The 20,105-nt window shown below is 47.3% G+C and overlaps 1 protein-coding gene across 1 annotated transcript in view; it reads right to left on the reverse strand.

Annotated features, from left to right (window-relative positions):
* Window positions 1-20,105, reverse strand: part of AHI1 (Abelson helper integration site 1) — a 2,019,384-nt gene that overhangs the window by 1,655,187 nt on the left and 344,092 nt on the right. The window contains exon 6 of the mRNA XM_069606745.1: window positions 16,825-17,023. Coding sequence (XP_069462846.1) covers window positions 16,825-17,023 — 199 coding nt within the window. The remainder of the gene's footprint in view (window positions 1-16,824; window positions 17,024-20,105) is intronic.

The raw sequence follows: 20,105 nt of genomic DNA on the forward strand, positions 1-20,105 counted from the left end.
AAACATTTCTCCTTTCAGGATGTTCTCCCGACAGGCCCACCACTGAAGGTCTCGGGCTACTTTGACCGGGATCCGAAGGAGATCTGTCATCCTTCCTGAGAACTGTGACCACTGAGTTCTCAGTGCCCACTGGAGGGATCTCATTCTCAGGCGAGCCTCCGGCACGAGGAATATGCAGGATGCCATGAGGCCTAGCAACCTCAGAAAGTCGTAGGCTGGGAGATATTGGGCATTCTGAAATCTGATGACCATCTGCAGAATATCTCGAGCCCTCACCTCTGGTGGCAAGGCTCTTCCCAGGGAAGTGTCCAGGACTGCTCCAATGAATTGGAGTCTCTGTGATGGTATCATCTGTGACTTCTTTAAATTGAGGGAGAAGCCCAGCTTGTGAAGGAAGTGGCAAACATAATCTAGTTGTCTCTGAACCTGTTCCGAAGATACAGCTCTGATCAACCAATCGTCTAGGTAAGGGTAGACATGAATCCCTTCCCTCCTTAGACTTGCAGCCACAACCGACATTAGCTTGGTAAAGACCCTCGGGGCGGAGGTTAGCCCAAATGGCAGAACTCGAAATTGATAATGAGAGCTGCCAATTGCGAACCTCAGGTATCTCCTGTGCCTGGGATGGATCGGCACATGGAAATAAGCGTCCTGGAGGTCTAGAGATACCAACCAGTCCTGAAGCTGGAGGGCCTGAAGGATCTGAGAGAGAGTCACCATCTTGAACTTGTCCTTTCGGAGGAATTTGTTCAATTCCCGTAAGTCTAAGATGGGTCTCAGTCCTCCGTCCTTCTTCGGTATTATGAAGTAGGGGGAGTACCAACCCTTGTTCCTTTCCGCTACAGGTACCAGTTCTATGGCACCTTTCTCTAGCAGGTCTAAAACCTCCTGCAAGAGGAGCGGATCTGGAAGCTTCAAAGGGTTGTTCCCCGGTGGATGACTCTGAGGGATATGTAGGAAGGGCAGGCAGTAACCTTGGGCCACTGTCTCCAGAGCCCAAGCATCTGACGTAATAGCCTGCCATTCCGTCAGATGGTGAGTTAACCTGCCCCCTACTGGTGTTCTGTGAGGGGAGACCTCAGAGTGGTTTTGAAGCGGCTGATGCAGTTGCCGAAGGTAAAGTGGCTCCTGCTCCTGCGGGTGCGGCTTTCTTTCCCCTACCCCGTCCACCACGGGTAAATCTTCCTTGGCCTCTTTGAGCCGGTCGTCCTCTGCCCTTTCCATATGAGGAATAGTAACGAAAGGACCGTCCTCTCCACGATGATCCCGAAGGACGAAAGGTATTCTGACGGATAGCAGCTCCCAATGACTTGGCTGCTGCCTTGGACGTTTGCAGTTTCTCCAAACTGTCATCCGCCTTCTTTCCAAAGAGGGTAGAACCGTCAAAGGGCATATTCAAAAGCCTGGTCTGCACGTCAGAGGCAAAACCAGACTTCCTCAACCACGCATGCCTGCGGATTGTGGTACTTGCCGCCATGGCCCTGCTGATACTGTCAGCAGAATCTAGGCCAGTTTGTAGGGTCTCGCACATCGCATCTTTACCATCCCTGATGATGTTTAAAAATGCGTCCCTTTCCTCTCCTTCTTGGAGGCAGTCAGCCGCTGATGAAGCGCACTCCCAAAGGGTGTGGCTGAACCTAGCGAGCGTACAGGTCGCGTTAATAGACTTTAACGCCATGCTACAGGCAGAAAAAACCTTCTTAGCCATGGCATCATACTTTTTGTCATCCCTATCCTGCGGAGCAGTGGGGTATGCAGATGTGCTGCCTGATGAGGTTGCAGCCTGTACAACTAAGCTCTCAGGAGTAGGGTGTTTTGACAAATATTCAGGGTCAGAACTAGCCACCCTGTATTTTGTTGACAGTTTTTTATTTACTGCCGGGATAATTTCCGGCGTTTCCCAGTTTGTCAAAATCCTTCTCTGTAGAGCAGAGTGAAATGGAACCACAGGATCCTCCTGTGGGCCCTTGTCCAGTATGTCAGTGAGGTCATCCTGCTGAAAGGCAGGAGAAGGTGCAGACCAACCCATAAATTCTATGATTCTAGACATCAGAGCTCTATATGGAGTCTCCGCATGTTCTCCTGGGTCTGGTTTGATAAATTCTGCTTCAGGAGAAGTGTCCAAGCCACTAGCTTCCTGAAGTGCATCCTGAAGATTTTTTAATCCTCTTTCCTCAGAGGCGAAAGTCTCTGGCTCTGGTGATGTGGTCCTCTGTAAATCAATATCTTGGTCTGAATCCTCCCTTTCCTCAAAAATCGAGGTTAAAGGGGGATACTTTGGTTTTTGGAATGGTATAAACCCCATTTCCAATGCAGAAGGAGCCATCATCACAGGCCTTGAAAACGTCGATGTCGTCGACACCGACGTGAAAGTACTCGAAGGCGCCGTGAAAAGCGTCGAGAAATGTGTACTAGGCCTCGAGGAACTCGAAAGGATCGGAGTCCTGCTCGAGAACGACGTCGACGTTCTCGGCGTCGAGTCGGAGGTCTTTTGTCTAACCGTTGGCTGTGGAGTAGCCGTGGTTCTTTCCTTCACCGGCGTCGATATCGGCGTCGACGTCGGCGTCGACTCGATCGACTGATGCGCCGATGAATCCTTCGACAACGGCGTCGATGGCGCCGACCTCTGTTTCGAAGGAGTTTTCGACGATGGCGTCGATGATGCTTTATCTCCCGATGGCTCGAGGCGCTTTCGGGTTGACTTTTCCGCCGGGTACTGCGACTCGCGGCGTTTAGATTTTTTGGGTTTTTTACCCGGGGTATCACCCTCAGCTGTCTTCGAGGGGGACGAGGCCGCTTTCTCGAAGACGCTTAGCATCTTTTTCCTGAATTCCTCCCACTCAGCTTGCGAGCTGCGTTTTGTGGGGCAATGAACTCTCTCAGGAGAACTCGACGAAGATGACGAAGGGGATCTCCTACGTCTCTTCTTCGAGTGTCTCGATGTCGACGAGTGGTGGGAGCCACTTCGTGATCTAGAACGAGAGTGTTTTTTATGGTGAGGAGACGAACGTCTCGACTCTACCGAAGAAGCTTTCGAGGAAGTTAAAGTTGACCTACCTCTCTCGAGCTTCCCCCTACGCTCCTTCAAGGCTTTCGCCGTCATGGAAAGGCATTCCTCACACTCCGAACTCTGGTGCGTGATTCCCAGACACCACAAACAGACCCTGTGAGGGTCCGTCAACGACATTTTCTTCCCGCAGTCTCGGCACTTTTTGAAACCGGACCGAGGGGTCGTCGGGTCGGAGGAGGATGCCATCGATATCGAGGTTAGATATTATATCGAGAACTGAGCAACGGTGTTCCGAGGCACAACGAAGCGCGGAAAAACGGAACTGAGCAACGGACGCTGCGCGCGGCCTTTATAGGCAGGATGACGTCGACGTCGGCACGGAGGCCGTCGAGGGTCATCGACTCGGCGATCATCGACGCGCAGCGCCCTCTGGCGAAAAAATTTTCCGAGGCCAGCAAAGCTGAAGGATTTCTATCTAAGATAAGGAATACGTCGGAGGACACAATCCCTTCGAATTATATTTTGTGTTCCAATAAATATTTACAACCAAATAACACCTGGCACCTGATGTAATAGTTAAATTGAGTAAAACAGCCAAGCACCATGGAGGCGCTCGAAACACCTTTACCTTACTCAGGACCCCCATCGACGCGAAAGGCAGTAATCAGTCCCCCTGATGGCTTACCCAATTTCCCTTTGGTGGCCAATTCATTGCACACAATAAAACCATCCAGTAGATGACCAGATGTGAACCAAGTCTCCTGCAGGCAGAAAATTCTACATTTAGACAGTAGGAGGCACATTTCGGGAGAATTTTCCAAGTGCCAATGACCCCTGGTATTCCAAGATACCAGAGAAATATCACATTCAGCATTAACTATTGGGTTTAAGAACTTGTAACTGCGATATAGATTCTCGCAGTGTCAATGCCAACCACTTTAAGCTTGAATCATTTCCACCATCCTCGGTAATAGCCATGTTGTTTTTTTCCCCAAACTCTGTTCCACATCCTTAACCTTTGGCACAGCCTGCTCATATCCTTCTTGATCACTCAGAAGTCCTCTGCTGAAGCTACACAAATCATAACCATACTTAAAGAATTCACACTCACGAAGAACAGTTTCATAAATTGCCCGTGAATAAAATACAATTCTTACGTAATCATATCTTTCTGGATGGACATAATCCACTAATTTAATGTCCCCAGAAGAGATTAGATTCAAGTTTGGATTTTCATCAAAGAGTGCCAGAATTCTCCTTCTGTTCAGAGAGGACGCCCCCCCCGTGGAAACAAATGGTACAATAACACACTTGGATATTCCGGATGATGAGGCTGCCTCATCTGCACATCATCGCGGGCAAATCCTCTGTTATTCCCTCTATCACCATTCGGTAGATATTTATCTGCAGAATCCCGTCTGGCTATTTGGGTTTTTACTTTACCCTCTTCTATGCTCTTATTCTGAGTAGTGCTGTGGTCCATATCCTTACATGGCATCAAACCTAGCATTATTAGTCTTAGGGTGTTCCTCCATCATCATCTTCATAACTTTCCGCACTATTCTTTCAGTGATAGATAATTCATCCTCTACTTCCTTCTGGGCCTCCCCTTATTTGTATCCTCCTTGTTTCTCTCCAGCACATCCATTTCCTGACAATCCTGCGGCACCTGTATGGACTTTCCAATGAGCTTCGCCTCACCCAGGCCATTCAATTGTCCACACCGTTTATCACCAAAGAACCTGGCGTACGTCAATGGAGACAATTTCCCATAGTCAATTGGCACCCAAACGGTCTTAAACGTAGGTATATTCACATTTGTGCAGGCTTCCGTGCCTACTAGCTCACCTCATTGAATCACATTGATATTCTCATTAGCAGGCATAAGCATTTGGATTGTTTTGGCTTCTACACCTGGTAGCTCACCAAAGTGGGGCATATTAACATCCTCATTGGCCGACACAAACATGGGCATGGTCACCTTTCTTCTGGGTTCCACACCCACTGGCTCGCCTGAGTGAGGCAGATTCATATCCTCGGTGTCCAAGGCCCTACACATTTCTGGTTGCTTTCTAGGCGTGTCAAGAATAACAATGTCTTCTTTTCCCCCCGTAGGCTCCATCCCATTCTCTGGGTTAATTTAAAACATTTTTTTTAGGGAAGACATTTAGGAGGCTGGCCTTATTTGTGCGTTCTTCGTTTAGTACACCCTGGGGATTGCTCACCCCTCCTTGTTTTTTTATTTTCACCTTTCTTTTTCATAGCATTCATGAGTGTATCTGCTGCCATGGAACGTCCCTCCATATTACACATCATATCACTATCCCCTGACAGATCTAAATTAGCCTCTAAATATGTGGCCACCACATCTTTTCTGATCAGATTCCGCCAATTATACTTGGAAACCCTATTCCAACATCTCCCTGTCTTTGGCTTCTGCTTATTGTATTTTTGTCTTTTTGTGTGAGCCTCCGGAGATTTATTTTGTACAGGATTAACTTTTTCCCCTCTTCCTTCTCCTTTAGAACCTCCTTCCGTATTACCCACGTCAACTCTCGGGGCAAACCCTTGAGTTGGTGCTGCACAGGCTATTGCCAGAGCCTCTTTCACTTTCGGTTCTATCACCCAGTTATCAGATGTTATATCTGTATTTGATCCCAGGGTGGCAACAATTTTAGTATTGGCTATCTCGTGGGGTCCTTTCTGTAGTTCTATTGCCTTAATTAATTTACCTATCAAGACGGTATGATACTGCAATTCCATCAGGATTTGTTGATTATACTGTTTCTCATTATTTTCCCCCAAGTCATCCTGATGAGGTCTATTTTCTCTGAGTCGATGCCACTTCCCAATCTACTTCATGACTTAGTGGATATTGAGAGAGAGCTAAAAGGGAATTGTCTCTCAGTGTATTAATGTTATCATCAACTTTGCTCTCCACCGAATCTAATAAAAGAGGAGAAGGCTCTCCTATATTCATACCCTGATGTTCCCTCATGCTCTCATCGTTTGTTACGTCACCTTTGCTCTGTCCAGATTCTATCAATAGTATTGATGTGTCACCTACAGTGAAATTTAGAATTTCTAAGCTGCTTTCATTTAATGGCGAGGGTGGAAGAGGCATCTCCATGGCCATTTTGATAGGACCCTTGACTGGGGTAAACACTAAAGGAGCGGACAATATATCACCAAACGCTCGGACCCCGGTCATGGTTTCCCTTCTAGTCAATGGGGCCGACCTTTTGTAGGTATATTTTGTATATTTCATAGCAGCCTCTGGACCGCTACTTACCTAATAAATTCCACAAAATAGTTCTGCTGGATTTTGCCTATCAATCAAAAGTAGCTCTGTGCAGGCGCTGCACTATCACCATTCAATTTGAGGCAATACCACCTTCAAGACAGTGTATTTCTAGCAGTCATATTTGGCTGGGGAAAGCCGAGATTATTCAGCTTCATGCATCAGCAAAATCCATGTATAATTTCATCACCAACATCAAACAATTTGTTACTACACTTTCTGTTTCCATATGTTATGCTCACCCCCCCATAGCATAGTACGTATGCTGCTTGTTTTGCGCTATTTGTTTCCTGTTGCGCTTACGGTGGACTATCCTTAGAGCAGGTCATTTAAAGACACATTCCTGTAAATCGAGCTGATTATAACATGCCCAACGCACACATCTTTGTTTGATTTTTTTTTTTACTCAGCCCGTTAGCACCCTCTATCAACAATTTCTAATCGTGCTAAAATATTCTTGCTCATTCACCAACTTGTGCGTGCATTCTGCGTACTGTAGTCAGATTAGGCCGACTTAATCTACAGGCATTACTCAGCAATATTACCAAATGCTAACAAGTGGGTGTTTAACAGAGCGGAAAATCACTAGCGGTAGTTTACCCGCCATGCTCAGCATTCCTATGTTTCTGTTACACCATCCACTGGTCACCTTACGCACACGAACACCAGTGCAGTCACTAAGCCCTCCATCTCAGATCCTGATCTGTCCTCACTCCCTCAAGCAGCACGGCAGCGGCGCACACGAGGGCATCTAACGCGCTATGGTCATATTCACCCATTGCAACGTTGGCAGTTGCCCTGGTGTCTTGGAGACAGTTGACGGAGACGCCGGCTTTTTCCTTTGCTTCGTCCCGCCCTCAGGAAGACCCAGCAGCGTTTTGAAAACTTAGGTCATGTGACAAGGAAACGTGCTACATCATCGGTCACGTGATGGGTCATGTGACACTCCTAGGCCCCTTTAAAACCGGAGAGGGAACGCTCATTCAGTGCTTCACAGCTGACCCAATCAGGCACTGGTCGGCGTCTTCCTGTCTCCAAATCTTGAACCTGGACTACGGACTGTTCTTCTTGGATTCCTCTGTCAAGCCCCCTTGGATACTGTTTTGCTCTGCTATTTCAGGACCTTTGAACTGTATTTTTGGATTCCTTTGGATTACCCCCTGGTTACGACGAACTTCGCTGGCTTTTGACCTTGGAACGGACTGTTTTCGGATTTCCTCTTCTGTTACCTGCTGGAGTACCCTTTCCATACAGGTCTTGGAGTGCCTATTCTACAACAATCTACGCCTATCCACTGCTGCTTGCTACATTCTGCAGCCCCACGGAACACCTCCATCCTCATCTTTGTTCTTCATGTCCCCAGACCCTTGGTAAGCCCCTTGATACTTGTTACCTCGTTATTCAGTATACTGTTTGCCATTGTACTGACCCATTGCTTACAGCGGTCGAGGGGTCACCGGTGTTCCTGGTTCATGGCGTTCTTCGGCACTCAAAAAACCTGCGGCCCCAAGGATTGCTCAGGAAGTTATTTGTATCTTTCTGAGCGGAACTTGTGGACAGAGGCCCCATAATCTTCACGGCCATCAAGTCATAACAGACTGAAGCCAACAGGTCGTTCAGATTATGGAGGCGTCGGCTGGGGACCCCGTGGCCGCTCTACTGTAAGAAGTTACTACCTTGAGAGCCGATATGGCAGCAGCCACCATGGCGTTACACCACCTCCTTGACTCCCTTCAGAGTGCTCGCCATCCCCTACCTTCTGATTCCGAATTTGGGGACTCCACACCTCCAACCCCTGGTCCTTCTGCCACCCCTTCCAGCCCTTCCATTATCACACCAGTAATTGCTTCCACTCCTTTTCCTTTAGCAACCCCTGAGAGATTCCAGGGAGACCCCAGGAAATTTCGTACATTTTTGAATCAATGCAAATTACATTTCCTTTGTAGACCTTCATCGTTCCCTGATGCACCTGCCAAGGCTGCGTTTTTGCTTTCCTATTTGTCTGGCGTCGCCGCCACATGGGCCAACCCATTACTTGAAAACAATCATCCAGCCCTTTATGACTTTGATCTACTAGTGACTGAAATTTCTAAGGTTTTTGACACTAGACACAAAGCTCAATCCAGAGATTTGGAATTATTAGATCTCACTCAGGGGAAAAGCACCCTTATAGAATACATAACACGATTCAATCAGTTAGCGGCAGAAACATCCTGGCCCGAAAACAAGAAGGCTGTAGTGTTTTACAGAGGTCTAAGTGGCTCCATTAAGGACACTTTGTCAGTGGTGCCGTCGCTTCCAACTCAGTACTCTGATCTGGTTGACCCAACACCCCAGTTAGACGCTCGACGCACCGAGCGCAAGGCAGAAGTCAGATTCTCAGGTACACAGTTGTCGGCCTCTCATGATGTAGCCAGTGAACCCATGCAAGTGGATGGAATACATAGCCCTATAACTATGACGGAACGAGAAAGGCAGAGAACCGACAATGCTTGCTTTTATTGTGGACTTAATGGACATTATGTCAAGACATGTCCACGCCGTCCAAAGCAAAAGAATCCAGGTTTTCCGACTGCTCGTCCCTGAATATGGGGGCCAGGACGAGTTCTCCACAGTCCCCCTCTTGTTCTCATCCAGCATTTGGGCCTGTTAGACCAGTCACAGTCCACGCCTTATTAAAACCTACTCCTGACACGATGCACCCCGTTCACATTATTATTGATTCCGGGGCCACTGGCTGCTTTATCGACATACAAATGGCTTATGCCTTGAACCTTCCATTAGTTACCAAGGAGTTTCCTGACCCTGTACAGGCTCTGGACGGGACTTCCCTTGCTTCTGGACCTATTCGACAACAGACTGCTCCAATGAAAGTAGTCATTCAGGAAACACATAGGGAAACACCTGCCTTTGACCTCATAACCACCCTTCAGTTTGGTATCATTCTCGGCATCCCTTGGTTGAAAAAACATAATCCGTTAATCAATTGGGGTACTGGCCAGGTCTGTTTTGAATCCGAAATCTGTCAACATTTTCGTCTTATCGAGAGAGAGGAGGTAATCGATACACCTGCTGCAACGTTGGGTGCAGTAGCACATTTGAGCCTATCCGAGACTGATGAACATCACTCTTCCACTTCGCACATGGTTGGTGCTGTCTTTTCCAACATACCTCCAGTTTATCACAAGTTTTTGTCAGTCTTCGACAAGGGCACCGCAGAGAGCTTACCTCCACACAGAACCTACGATTGCCCCATAGATCTGGTCCCTGACGCTCAGATCCCCAAGGGCCGAATCTATTCCTTATCACCAGTAGAGGATAAAGCCTTGAAAGAATACTTGCAGGAGGCATTACGTTTAGGCCACATTCGGCCCTCCTCCTCGCCTGCTGCATGCCCTATCTAATTCGTTCCAAAGAAAGAGGGGGATCTTCGCCCCTGTGTAGACTACAGACGTTTGAACGCCATCACTATCAAAGATAGATACCCCATACCCCTCATCTCTCCACTCTTGGATAGACTAACACACTCCTCCATGTACACCAAATTAGATCTTCGTGGAGCATACAATTTGATACGTGTCCGCAAAGGGGATGAGTGGAAGACAGCGTTTTGCACCCAACAGGGTTTGTTTGAATACCTAGTAATGCCCTTCGGTTTGTGCAACGCCCCTGCCACCTTCCAGCGGTTTATGAACGAGGTCTTTGGGGACATTCTGGACAATTATGTGGTGGTCTATTTGGACGACATTCTGATCTTTTCCTCCTCTTTAGATGAACACATTCTTCACGTCCAAGAAGTCCTATCCCGTTTGCGCGAGAATGCGCTATTTGCCAAGCCTGAGAAGTGGCAGTTTCATACCAAAGAAGTCGAATTTCTGGGTTTTCACATTTCACCAGGTGGGTTGACTATGAATCAGTATAAAGTACAAGCCGTTTTGGAATGGCCGGTCCCGGTAAGCTTGAAGTCTTTACAGTCTTTCCTGGGCTTTGCCAATTTTTATAGACGGTTCATCCCTGGTTTTTCTACTATAGTGGCACCATTAACTAAATTGACCAGTCCACGTGTCCCATTTATCTGGACCCCCGAACATCAAGCCTCTTTCGAGTCTTTGAAACCTGCGTTTACCTCAGCTCTGGTCCTACAACACCCGGATCCGGAGTTGCCAATCGTTGTCAAGGCAGACGCATCATCCTTTGCATTGGGAGCGGTATTGTCACAACCTTGCCCAACCTCTGGTCATTTACACCCTGTAGCTTATCATTCACGCAAGTTTACATCTACTGAATCCCATTATACAGTTACCGAAAAGGAACTCCTGGCGATTAAAGACGCATTTCAGGTATGGAGACACCATTTGATGGGGGCCAAACACCAAGTCACAGTTTTCACTGATCATAGGAATTTGCAGGATCTCGCATCTCTCAAGTGTGTCAACAGTTAGGTGCGTTGGCACTTATTCTTCGCAGCCTATGACTTTGCTGTGAAACACCGTCCTGGTCTGTCTCATGGTAAAGCAGACGCTCTATCCCGCTCTCCTGGACGGGTGTCACTTCCAGTCTTCCCAGAAACGGTGCTTGACCACGGGCATGTAGTTTGCTTATGTACTCCTTTGCCTACTCTGTTGTCAGCCATACGCATATGGGTTTCCCAACTTCCACAACAGTTAGCAGAATGGGATCCCGTTTATCATAATGGTCTACCTTTTGTTCACAACAGGTTGTTTCTACCCTCTAGTGACACTCGAAATCTAGCTATGGAATGGTCTCATGATGCTGCCATCCATGGTCACCCAGGACAACAGCGTACTCTGGATCTACTTAAACGCTGGTGCTGGTGGCCTTCGATGCGGTGTGACGTTGAGAATTATGTCACCACCTGCTCAGTGTGTGCCCAGTGTAAGTCCCATAGAGGCCGCCCTTTGGGTCTTTTACAGCCCTTGCCGATTACCCCCAGACCCTGGCATACCCTTACAATGGATTTTGTTACTGATCTCCCGCGTTCACAGGGTTATGATACAGTATGGGTTGTAGTAGATGCCTAAACAAAGATGGCCCGCTTTATTCCTTGTTCGGGCATACCCTCTGCACCTACATTGGCAAATCTGTTTTTCAAGTCCATTTTTTGTTTATTTGGGCTCCCTACGGTCTTGGTTTCTGACAGAGGTTCACAATTCACATCCCGTTTCTGGCATGCGCTCACTAAATTATTGGGTATTGATGCACGATTTTCCTCTGCTTACCATCCGGAAACCGACGGCCAGACAGAAAGGGTAAATCAGGCCATGGAACAATATTTATGTTGTCTTTCACTACAACATCAGAAACCATCTCGCTGAATTCGCCCATAACAACTTCTTGCACTATTCTACTGGCTTTTCTCCATTCTACTCTCTTTATGGCCAACATCCCCGTACATTGCCCATTCCCGATTATGCATCCTCTTGTGCTCCTGCTGCCTCATCTTGTGTTCGCGACATGGCCCTGGTTCATGCCCAGACTCTTGCCTATCTGCAGGAAGCTCAGTTGGCCATGAAAGCTTCAGCCGATAAGAAACGGGTTGCTGCTCCTGTTTATTGTGTGCGGGATCGAGTTTGGCTGTCGTCCCGTTATCTACACTTGCCTGGCTGTCGCAAATTGCTTCCCAAATTTGTTGGTCCTTTTCGGGTGTCTGGTGTCCTGAGTCCTGTGGCTTATCGTCTATCCCTTCCTTTGACCTGGAAGGTCCATCCAGGTTTTCATACTTCCCTCCTGAAACCATGCCCTGGGTCCTACGCGCCTGATCTCTCGCCCTGCCCCCGTGTCATTGGATGACCCTGATGTTTATGAGGTTGGGGGTAGTCTGGGCTCTCGTCTCTTCAGGGGACAGCTCCAGTATCTCCTGGACTGGCTGGGTTACGGTCCTGAGGAGCGCTCTTGGGTTCCTGCCCGGGATGTGCATGCCCCTCGTTTGGTGGCCCAGTTTCATCAGGATTTCCCTGCTTGCCCACGGGGTTGTGGGCCTTTGGGGGGGCTCTGTTAGACCATCCACTGGTCACCTTACGCACACGAACACCCGTGCAGTCACTAAGCCCTCCATCTCAGGTCCTGATCTGTCCTCACTCCCTCAAGCAGCATGGCAGCAGCGCACACAAGGGCATCTAACGCGCTATGGTCATATTCACCCATTGCAACATTGGCAGTTGCCCTGGCATCTTGGAGACAGTCGACGGAGACGCCGGCTTTTTCCTTTGCTTCGTCCCACCCTCAGTAAGACCCGGCAGCGTTTTGAAAACTTGGGTCATGTGACAAGGAAACATGCTACATCATCGGTCACGTGATGGGTCATGTGACACTCCTAGGCCCCTTTAAAACCGGAGAGGGAACGCTCATTCAGTGCTTCACAGCTGACCCAATCAGGCACGGTTCGGCGTCTTCCTGTCTCCAAATCTTGAACCTGGACTACGGACTGTTCTTCTTGGATTCCTCTGTCAAGCCCTTGGATACTGTTTTGCTCTGCTGTTTCAGGACCTTTGAACTGTATTTTTGGATTCCTTTGGATTACCCCCTGGTTACGACGAACTTCGCTGGCTTTTGACCTTGGAACTCTTAACGGACTGTTTTCGGTTTCCCTCTTCTGTTACCTGCTGGGGTACCCTTTCCATACAGGTCTTGCAGTGCCTATTCTACAACAATCTACGCCTATCCACTGCTGCTTACTACACTCTGCAGCCCCACGGAACACCTCCATCCTCATCTTTGTTCTTCATGTCCCCAGATCCTTGGTAAGCCCCTTGATACTTGTTACCTCGTTATTCAGTATACTGTTTGCCATTGTACTGACCCATTGCTTGCTTTACAGCGGTGGAGGGGTCACCGGTGTTCCTGGTTCCTGGCGTTCTTCGGCACTCAAAAAACCTGTGGCCTCAAGAATTTCTCAGGAAGTTATTTGTATCTTTCTGAGCGGAACTTGAGGACAGAGGCCCCATAAACTTCACGGCCATCAAGTCATAACAGTTTCTTTAGACTGGAAATAGTGCAGATTAGGAGATTAGATATTTTCTTTGATGATCCCCCTTTTTTTTTTTGCCCACCCAGTCGCCCCTCACCGCCCGCCACCTGAACAGTCAAAAAGCTCACTTGAGGTCACTTGTGTGCACGAGAACCCCGGCAGAAATGGAATCCTGGGAATACGGGGGTGGGGCCATGCGACAGAATCTGGGGTGGAGGAAACAGGAAAAAGACACAGTCAGCGCTCAGTAGAGACGCCACGTCGAGAGAACAAAAGTTTGACATCCAGAGACAAAAAGTGCAGAAGTCTGGAAGACACGTACAGTTAAGTTACTTGTAATTGATCCAGGCCGTGTTTCTAGTCACAAACAGTTTCCTCTTGCTGACAGTGCACGAAACACAAGGCGCAAGTCCTTCCAGTCTTTCCAGCCAAACAGCTCACTTGTCTGGCCTTTTTGGGAATCAAAAAGTATGGGGAATACCAACCCTTGTTCCTTTATGCTACAGGTACATGTCCTACTGCACCTTTCTCTAGCAGGGTCAAAATTTCCTGCACAAGGAGCGGATCCAGAATTTTGAAGGTGTTGGCACCGGGAGGATGATCCTGAGGCCTTTTTTAAAAGGAAGGCAGTAACCTTGGCCACAGTTTCCAGTGCCCAAGCATCCGAAGTAATGCCGCGCCATTCGTTCAGATGCTGAGTAAGTCTGCCTCCTGTTGGGGTCTTGTGAGTCAAGGCCTCAGAGTGGTTCAGAGGTGGCTGATGCAGCGGCTGAAGATAAGGCTGCCGCTGTTTGGACACCTCTCCCGCATCCACCACGAGGGAATCTTCTGACCTCTTTCACCTGCTTGTCCTCTTCCAAATGAGGAGTAAGGACTTACCCCTCCAGGTAGATGAGCCTGAATAGGGTTGTTGAGGCTGTCTAATGGCATTGCTAAGGGATTTAGCTGCCGTCTTTGACATCTGTAGCTTTTCCAAACTGTCATCCGTCTTGCTGCCAAACAGCCTCAAGCCATCAAAGGGCATGTTGAGTAGTCTAGCTTGCACATCTGGTGCAAACCCGTAATTCCACAACCACGCAAATCTGTGTAAGACTGTGCTAGCCGCCATGGATCTGCTGATGCCGTCTGCAGTATCCAAACCTGACTGGAGACATTCACCCATTGCCTCCTTACCATCATTGATGATTGCCAGAAAGCCGTCTCTTTCCTCCCCTTCCGAGATGTGGTAAGAAGCCATAGCAACACAGTCCCACGGGGTAAAAGTAAATCTAGATAATTTGCAAGTCACATTTGTAGACTTCAATGCCATACCCCCCGCAGTAAAAACTTTTCTCGCCCAGGCATCCACTCTCTTATCATCCCTGTCAGGAGGGATGGATGGGTAAGCTCACTGCTTGGTAGATTTAGCAGCCTGAACCACCAAGCTTTCTGGTGTAGGATGCCTAGTGAGAAACTCTGGGTCACTGCAGGATGGTATGTACTTCCTCGCAAAGTTTAATATACAGCAGCCACAGTTTCTGGTGTCCCCCAATTTGCGGAGACCCTTTTCTGTAATGCCATGTGAAAGGGCAAAACTGGGTCTTTCTGAGGACCCTGGTCCAAGATGTCCGTCATGTCATCCTGCTCAAAAGATAGAGTAGGTCTTCGCCATCCTAAAAATTCAATAACCTTTCCCATAGGTTTTCTGTATGATGAGTCAGCATGCTCAGATGGGTCTGGTTTGCCAAACTAACTCTGGTGAGGTATCCAACCCACTGGCTGACTGAAGGTTATCGTATAAATCTCTTCACCTGGACTCATCAGATATTAGTTCTTCTGGCACATTAGGGGTGCCAACCTGTATTCCAAAAGGTGGTGTATTGTCATCAAAGGCGGTTCCTCCTCATATATGGCTGACAAAGACTTAAAATAGTCCTTTTTAGGGAAAGGTTTGTAAATCTTTTCTTGTACCACTACTGGCTTCGACAATGTCAAAGTAGTCTTTGTAGTCGTCGATGATGATGATGATGATGATGGCTTTGAAATCTGTGCCGATTTAGTCAGCATCGACTTCAGCTTCAGCGTCGATGGCTCCGACGTCGACTGAGTCAGCGAAGTTGTCGACTTCTTGTGCTTCTTCGATGGAAACTTAGATGGGCTAGGTTCCTGACTCGAAGCCCTCAGCGATTTTTCGTCGGATTGAGAACCGTGTTGATGCATAACTGGCTTGAAGCTCGGTTTCGAACATTTAGTCTTCTACTTCCCTTTGTTGTCCTTATGTGGAGCTTCTGGGGCATGGCTTTTCTGCTTGTCCTTTGAGGGGGTCGAGGCCGCATTTCCGAAGATTCGAAGCATTTCACTACAAAATGCGTCCCAATTAGCAGGGGAATCCGATTTCGTAGGACACCTGATTACCTCAGTCGAGGAATCACTGGAGGTCAAAGTTGACCTATGACGCCTCTTCTTGGCTATCTGCGAAGATAAAGAATGGCGCAATCGACTTCTCGATCGTGACTGTTTGTATTCTTTGCCGCAGGAAGAATCCCTCGAGTCATCAGTCTTTTTTTACCTCTACAGCGGTGACTTCGAATGTAACCTCCCCACTCCCAATGTACCTTTACGCTCCCCGAGAGCCATCTCGGTCAATGCTTGACAGGAGCCACAGTCAGAGGTTACGGTGTCCGGTACTCAGACACCACAGATATACGCGGTGGAGTTTGGTGATCGACATCTTCGACCCGCAGTCTTGGCACACAGAGCCCTCTGTGGAAAAAAAAAAAGCTGAAGCTGGAGAGATAATTATCATAAAATGAGGAATACGTGGGAGGACACAATCCATTCGAAACCCTGGTTTGGCTCTGACTCTATCCAAAAATTATCTGGCTCTACCTGCCTGGCTGATCACAGGACAGGACTGTGAACTCTTGCCCTGCAGTAGGTTTAGAGAAGAAAAAAACTACAGTCCAAGGCAAGAGGCAGAGACCGGACAAAAACTACAAACTAACAAGTTACACTGTGACTGACCCTTCCGGAACCCAGCATCCTCAACATACCACCACACATAGGCCTTCCTCTACTGTAAAAAAAAAAAAAAGAAAAGTAAACACACACATTTAAACATTTCTTAAACGTAAGCATTTTATTTGGAGATGGCAGAAGTCCTTGCTCCACAGCTTCAGCAGTGAACACCCCAAACCAGCCACCACCAGCTGCAGCAGAGTTGGGAAATTCTCAGCATCCCCATGGGCCAGTCTAAAACTGTGGTAAGGGACCTTAAAAAAAGTATGCAGTATAAAACATACTTTATCATAATGGTATGAGCATAGACTGCATCACCTTAAATGCCTCACAGCATTCCTCAGATTGTCTTTACTTCCATCACACTGGTTTCCAAAAGGGGAAGTTTACTAATTTCTTCTAGCTAAGTGGAATTATTTTGATTCTTGATTTTGCTGTCACAAGTGCCATACAGACAAACAACATTAACAAGAACCGCAGATATTGTTGTATCAGAGACACTCAAGATAAAAAATTAAATCTTATTACCTTGTCTCCTTTTTGACATACAGTCCAGTTTTCTCATCAATCACGTGAATTTTTATCATGGGATGAGATAACATCAGATCACTTTTAAGTTTATCAGTCTGATGGATGTAAATCCCCAACACAAGGCTCTCATCAATTAAACGTTTGTAGTACATGTTGTTTGCCTGCGAGTGTTCATCAGGGATTTCTGTGTTATTTTCTGAAATTAAAAGAATACAAGAATGTATATTGTGATGTCAGTAATAATATTTCTTAAACAAAATCCCTCAAACACAAAAAATAATAATAAATACTATTAAATATAATGCTGTTCTACAGGTTCTGAAACTGGACGCTGTCATGGGGGAAATGGAACCCCCTGCTACCCGGGGCAGTAGACCTACCAGAGCGGAAACCAGAGCCAACCCTGTCCCAGAGGTGGGTAGTGGGAGTTGGGGATCCCAGGTCCCTGGAAACGCTGGATATGCCTTTAATGGAAATACCGGTGCCACCGTTTGTCACACAATGCATCCCATTACCTTTTTGGGCTAGGTTCCCTCTTGTTTTCTAGGCCTGCAAGTATCGAAAGTCTCAGCAGCGAAGCACAAATGAAGCAAGCACAAAGAGAATATGTGCGCTATATAACCTGCATGGCAATATCGGAAAACAATTCCACGCTCAGCAGAAAAGCAAACAACTCACTGCAACAAAAAGAACCTCAAATGCCAGAATCGCAGCAGATCGCAGAAACAGCAGACCAAACCACGTAGAGAACTAACAGATTTTAAAACCTTGCAACTGTGTAACCAGGCATCTGAAGAAAGACTAGCCATAGGTTGGCTGGATTCAGGTGAGCGCTGGCACCAATAGAAGGTGGCAGGGAAGTGATAAATCTAAGAAGAGAAAATGAAAAGGAATTAATGTGAATGGGTAAGGTTGGAAGGAGTGACTGGGGACCAACACCAGGCGGAGGAAGAACAGTACTGAGGAGTTTGTGGCAGAGATGGTGCAGTGGAAAAGTCGGGTGTTGGTTGTGAGAAATAGTGGTATTGTTTGTTAGTTCAACGCTGTCAAAGTGAGTGTGTGAGAATGCTTGTAGTTAGAAGAGTGAGTGGGAGTAGGTGCTGATTGGAGAATAGGGATGAGGAGAGATGGGTGAGGAGAGAGCAGAACTGGGGTAAGTAGAGAGAAGAGAGGGGGAGGAGAAACAGGAGAAGAGCGGTGAGAGAAGATATAGAAGAGAGGGGTGAGGAGCAAATGGGGTGAGAAGACAGAGGTGAGGGGAGTCTAAAGGGGAAGGGTGAGTGGGGAAGTGTGAACATCAGAGGGACATAGAAGGGGAAAGACAGAAAGGAAGAAAATTTGAGTTAAATAAGACAGGAGGAGTGGAGAGGGGAGAATAGAGTGAGTAGCAAGATCAGAGAAAGGAGAAAAAGAGAGCAACTGAGGTAGAAAACGGACTAGGGTGCCTGACACTGGCACAATACAAAACAAATCATCTGTTTGAGAAAACCTGTGGAGTGATAGATTAGGGAACCCTTTGAAGAACCTCAGAGGGAGCCAGACTAATAAGGCCTCAACCTTAAAGGATAGTTCCGGGACTTTTTTTTTATTGTCCCTACGGGTCGGCCATGTGTTTGTAAGCATAAATCGGTAGATCGTAGGAAACTTTCCTATGGACCTTACCCGACTTTTCGCCCATTATCGCACTCGAAATCAGCCTCCATTTTGTGATAATCCTATCATTCCGCCGCATCGACCTGGCTCACCTGCCTTTGCGGCACTAAATCAAATCCCCCGCCCCTGAAACAGACAGTATCAAAACATTCATATTCCCCGCCTCTCTCCGTGACGTTACTGTGCTGCGTAGGCAAACGCGCCCAGGCGTCTTCTACGCGACTCCACACAGACCCCGGAAATCAACACAGATCAGCTCACAATACAGCGCACCACAATTCGGAATATGAAACTGTACTTTGAAATCAAACCGCAAGATTGTAAATGTGGTAAAGTACATTTATTTGACATCAAATGTTTAGAGAATATTCAGCGATTTGCATTTTTATTTGCTCATGTTCCAAAAAGTTCGTATTGAGGAACGCGATGGTCCTTTGCTGTACACAGGGTCTTAGAGCATCTCACAATACAGCGCCACAATTCGGAATGTGAAACCGTGGTTTAAAAGCAAACGGCAAGATTGTAGATTTGGCAAAGTACGTTTATTGGACATCAAATGTTTAGAGAATATTCAGCGATTTGCATTTTTCTTTGCTCTCGATCCAAATTAGTTCGTCTTGAGGGAAGCGATGTTCGTGTGCAGTACACAGGGTGTTGGTTTACGATAAAAATAAGCTCTTCGGTCGCACTGATAATCGCATGGCTGTTCCAACAACGAGGCACTAGGCCACCACAACGGTAGGTATGTTGCATCTAACCGTTAGTACCGCGTAAGGGCATACTTGTACTTGGCGATCGTCCCATAAAATGGTCAGGGTGGTAACGTTGTTCACGCGGAGAAGCAACTGGCGGCTGTAGAAGCCGTCCGCCGGTGTCCGGTACTCGTGACACAGACAGTAGTGAATGATGTACCTAAAAACATAAAAAATGAAATTAGTCTCACCATCAGATCCTTATTAAAATCATAGCGAGGACAGCGCTACTGGGTGTACACAAGTGTTTAAAGGCGTGGCGAGGCAGGGAGGGGGGGGGAGTGGAGTACAAGGTAAGTAGCATAAAATAATAAATAAATAGGGCCAGCTGGTGGCAAGTGCAAGGTAAGTGCAGAACAAGTGCTGGGAAGGGGGGGCTGTAGGATACTGAGACAGTCCCCCAGTGCAGGGGTTGACAGGGAGGCAGTGCAGGTGGAGAGTGGAAGGGCCCAGGACCGAGGTCGCAGACAGTGGACCAGTTGTAGCAGGGGAGAGGGAGAGAGAAAGCAGAAGCAAAGAGGAAGGTTTTGAGGTGCTTCAGTAAAAGCAGATGTTTCTCCTCAAGATAGTGCGCGGTAGAAAACAATATGCCACATAGAACGAACAAGTACAACTGAACCCGTCTTTAAAGCCACTGTATAGTAATGAAATTGCGGTATAAACTCATCAAAAGTTACTTACATTATATTTGCATTTTCCATTGTGTCTCTGTGTAGGGCAGACCCGAAACACCACTCCTTCTTTGCCGACGTTACTTCTTCTAATGAACGTGGCTCATCGTTTAGTTTCTGAAATTTTATTCATTATCTTTTCTTAGTCTTTCAGGATGGTCCCGGCCTGTCAAGGTCAAATCACAATAGAACCTTATACTGG

The sequence above is a fragment of the Ambystoma mexicanum genome, chromosome 4p (genome assembly GCF_040938575.1).
Source record: "Ambystoma mexicanum isolate Mex_15411 chromosome 4p, UKY_AmexF1_1, whole genome shotgun sequence".
In the NCBI taxonomy this organism is placed as follows: Eukaryota; Metazoa; Chordata; class Amphibia; order Caudata; family Ambystomatidae; genus Ambystoma; species Ambystoma mexicanum.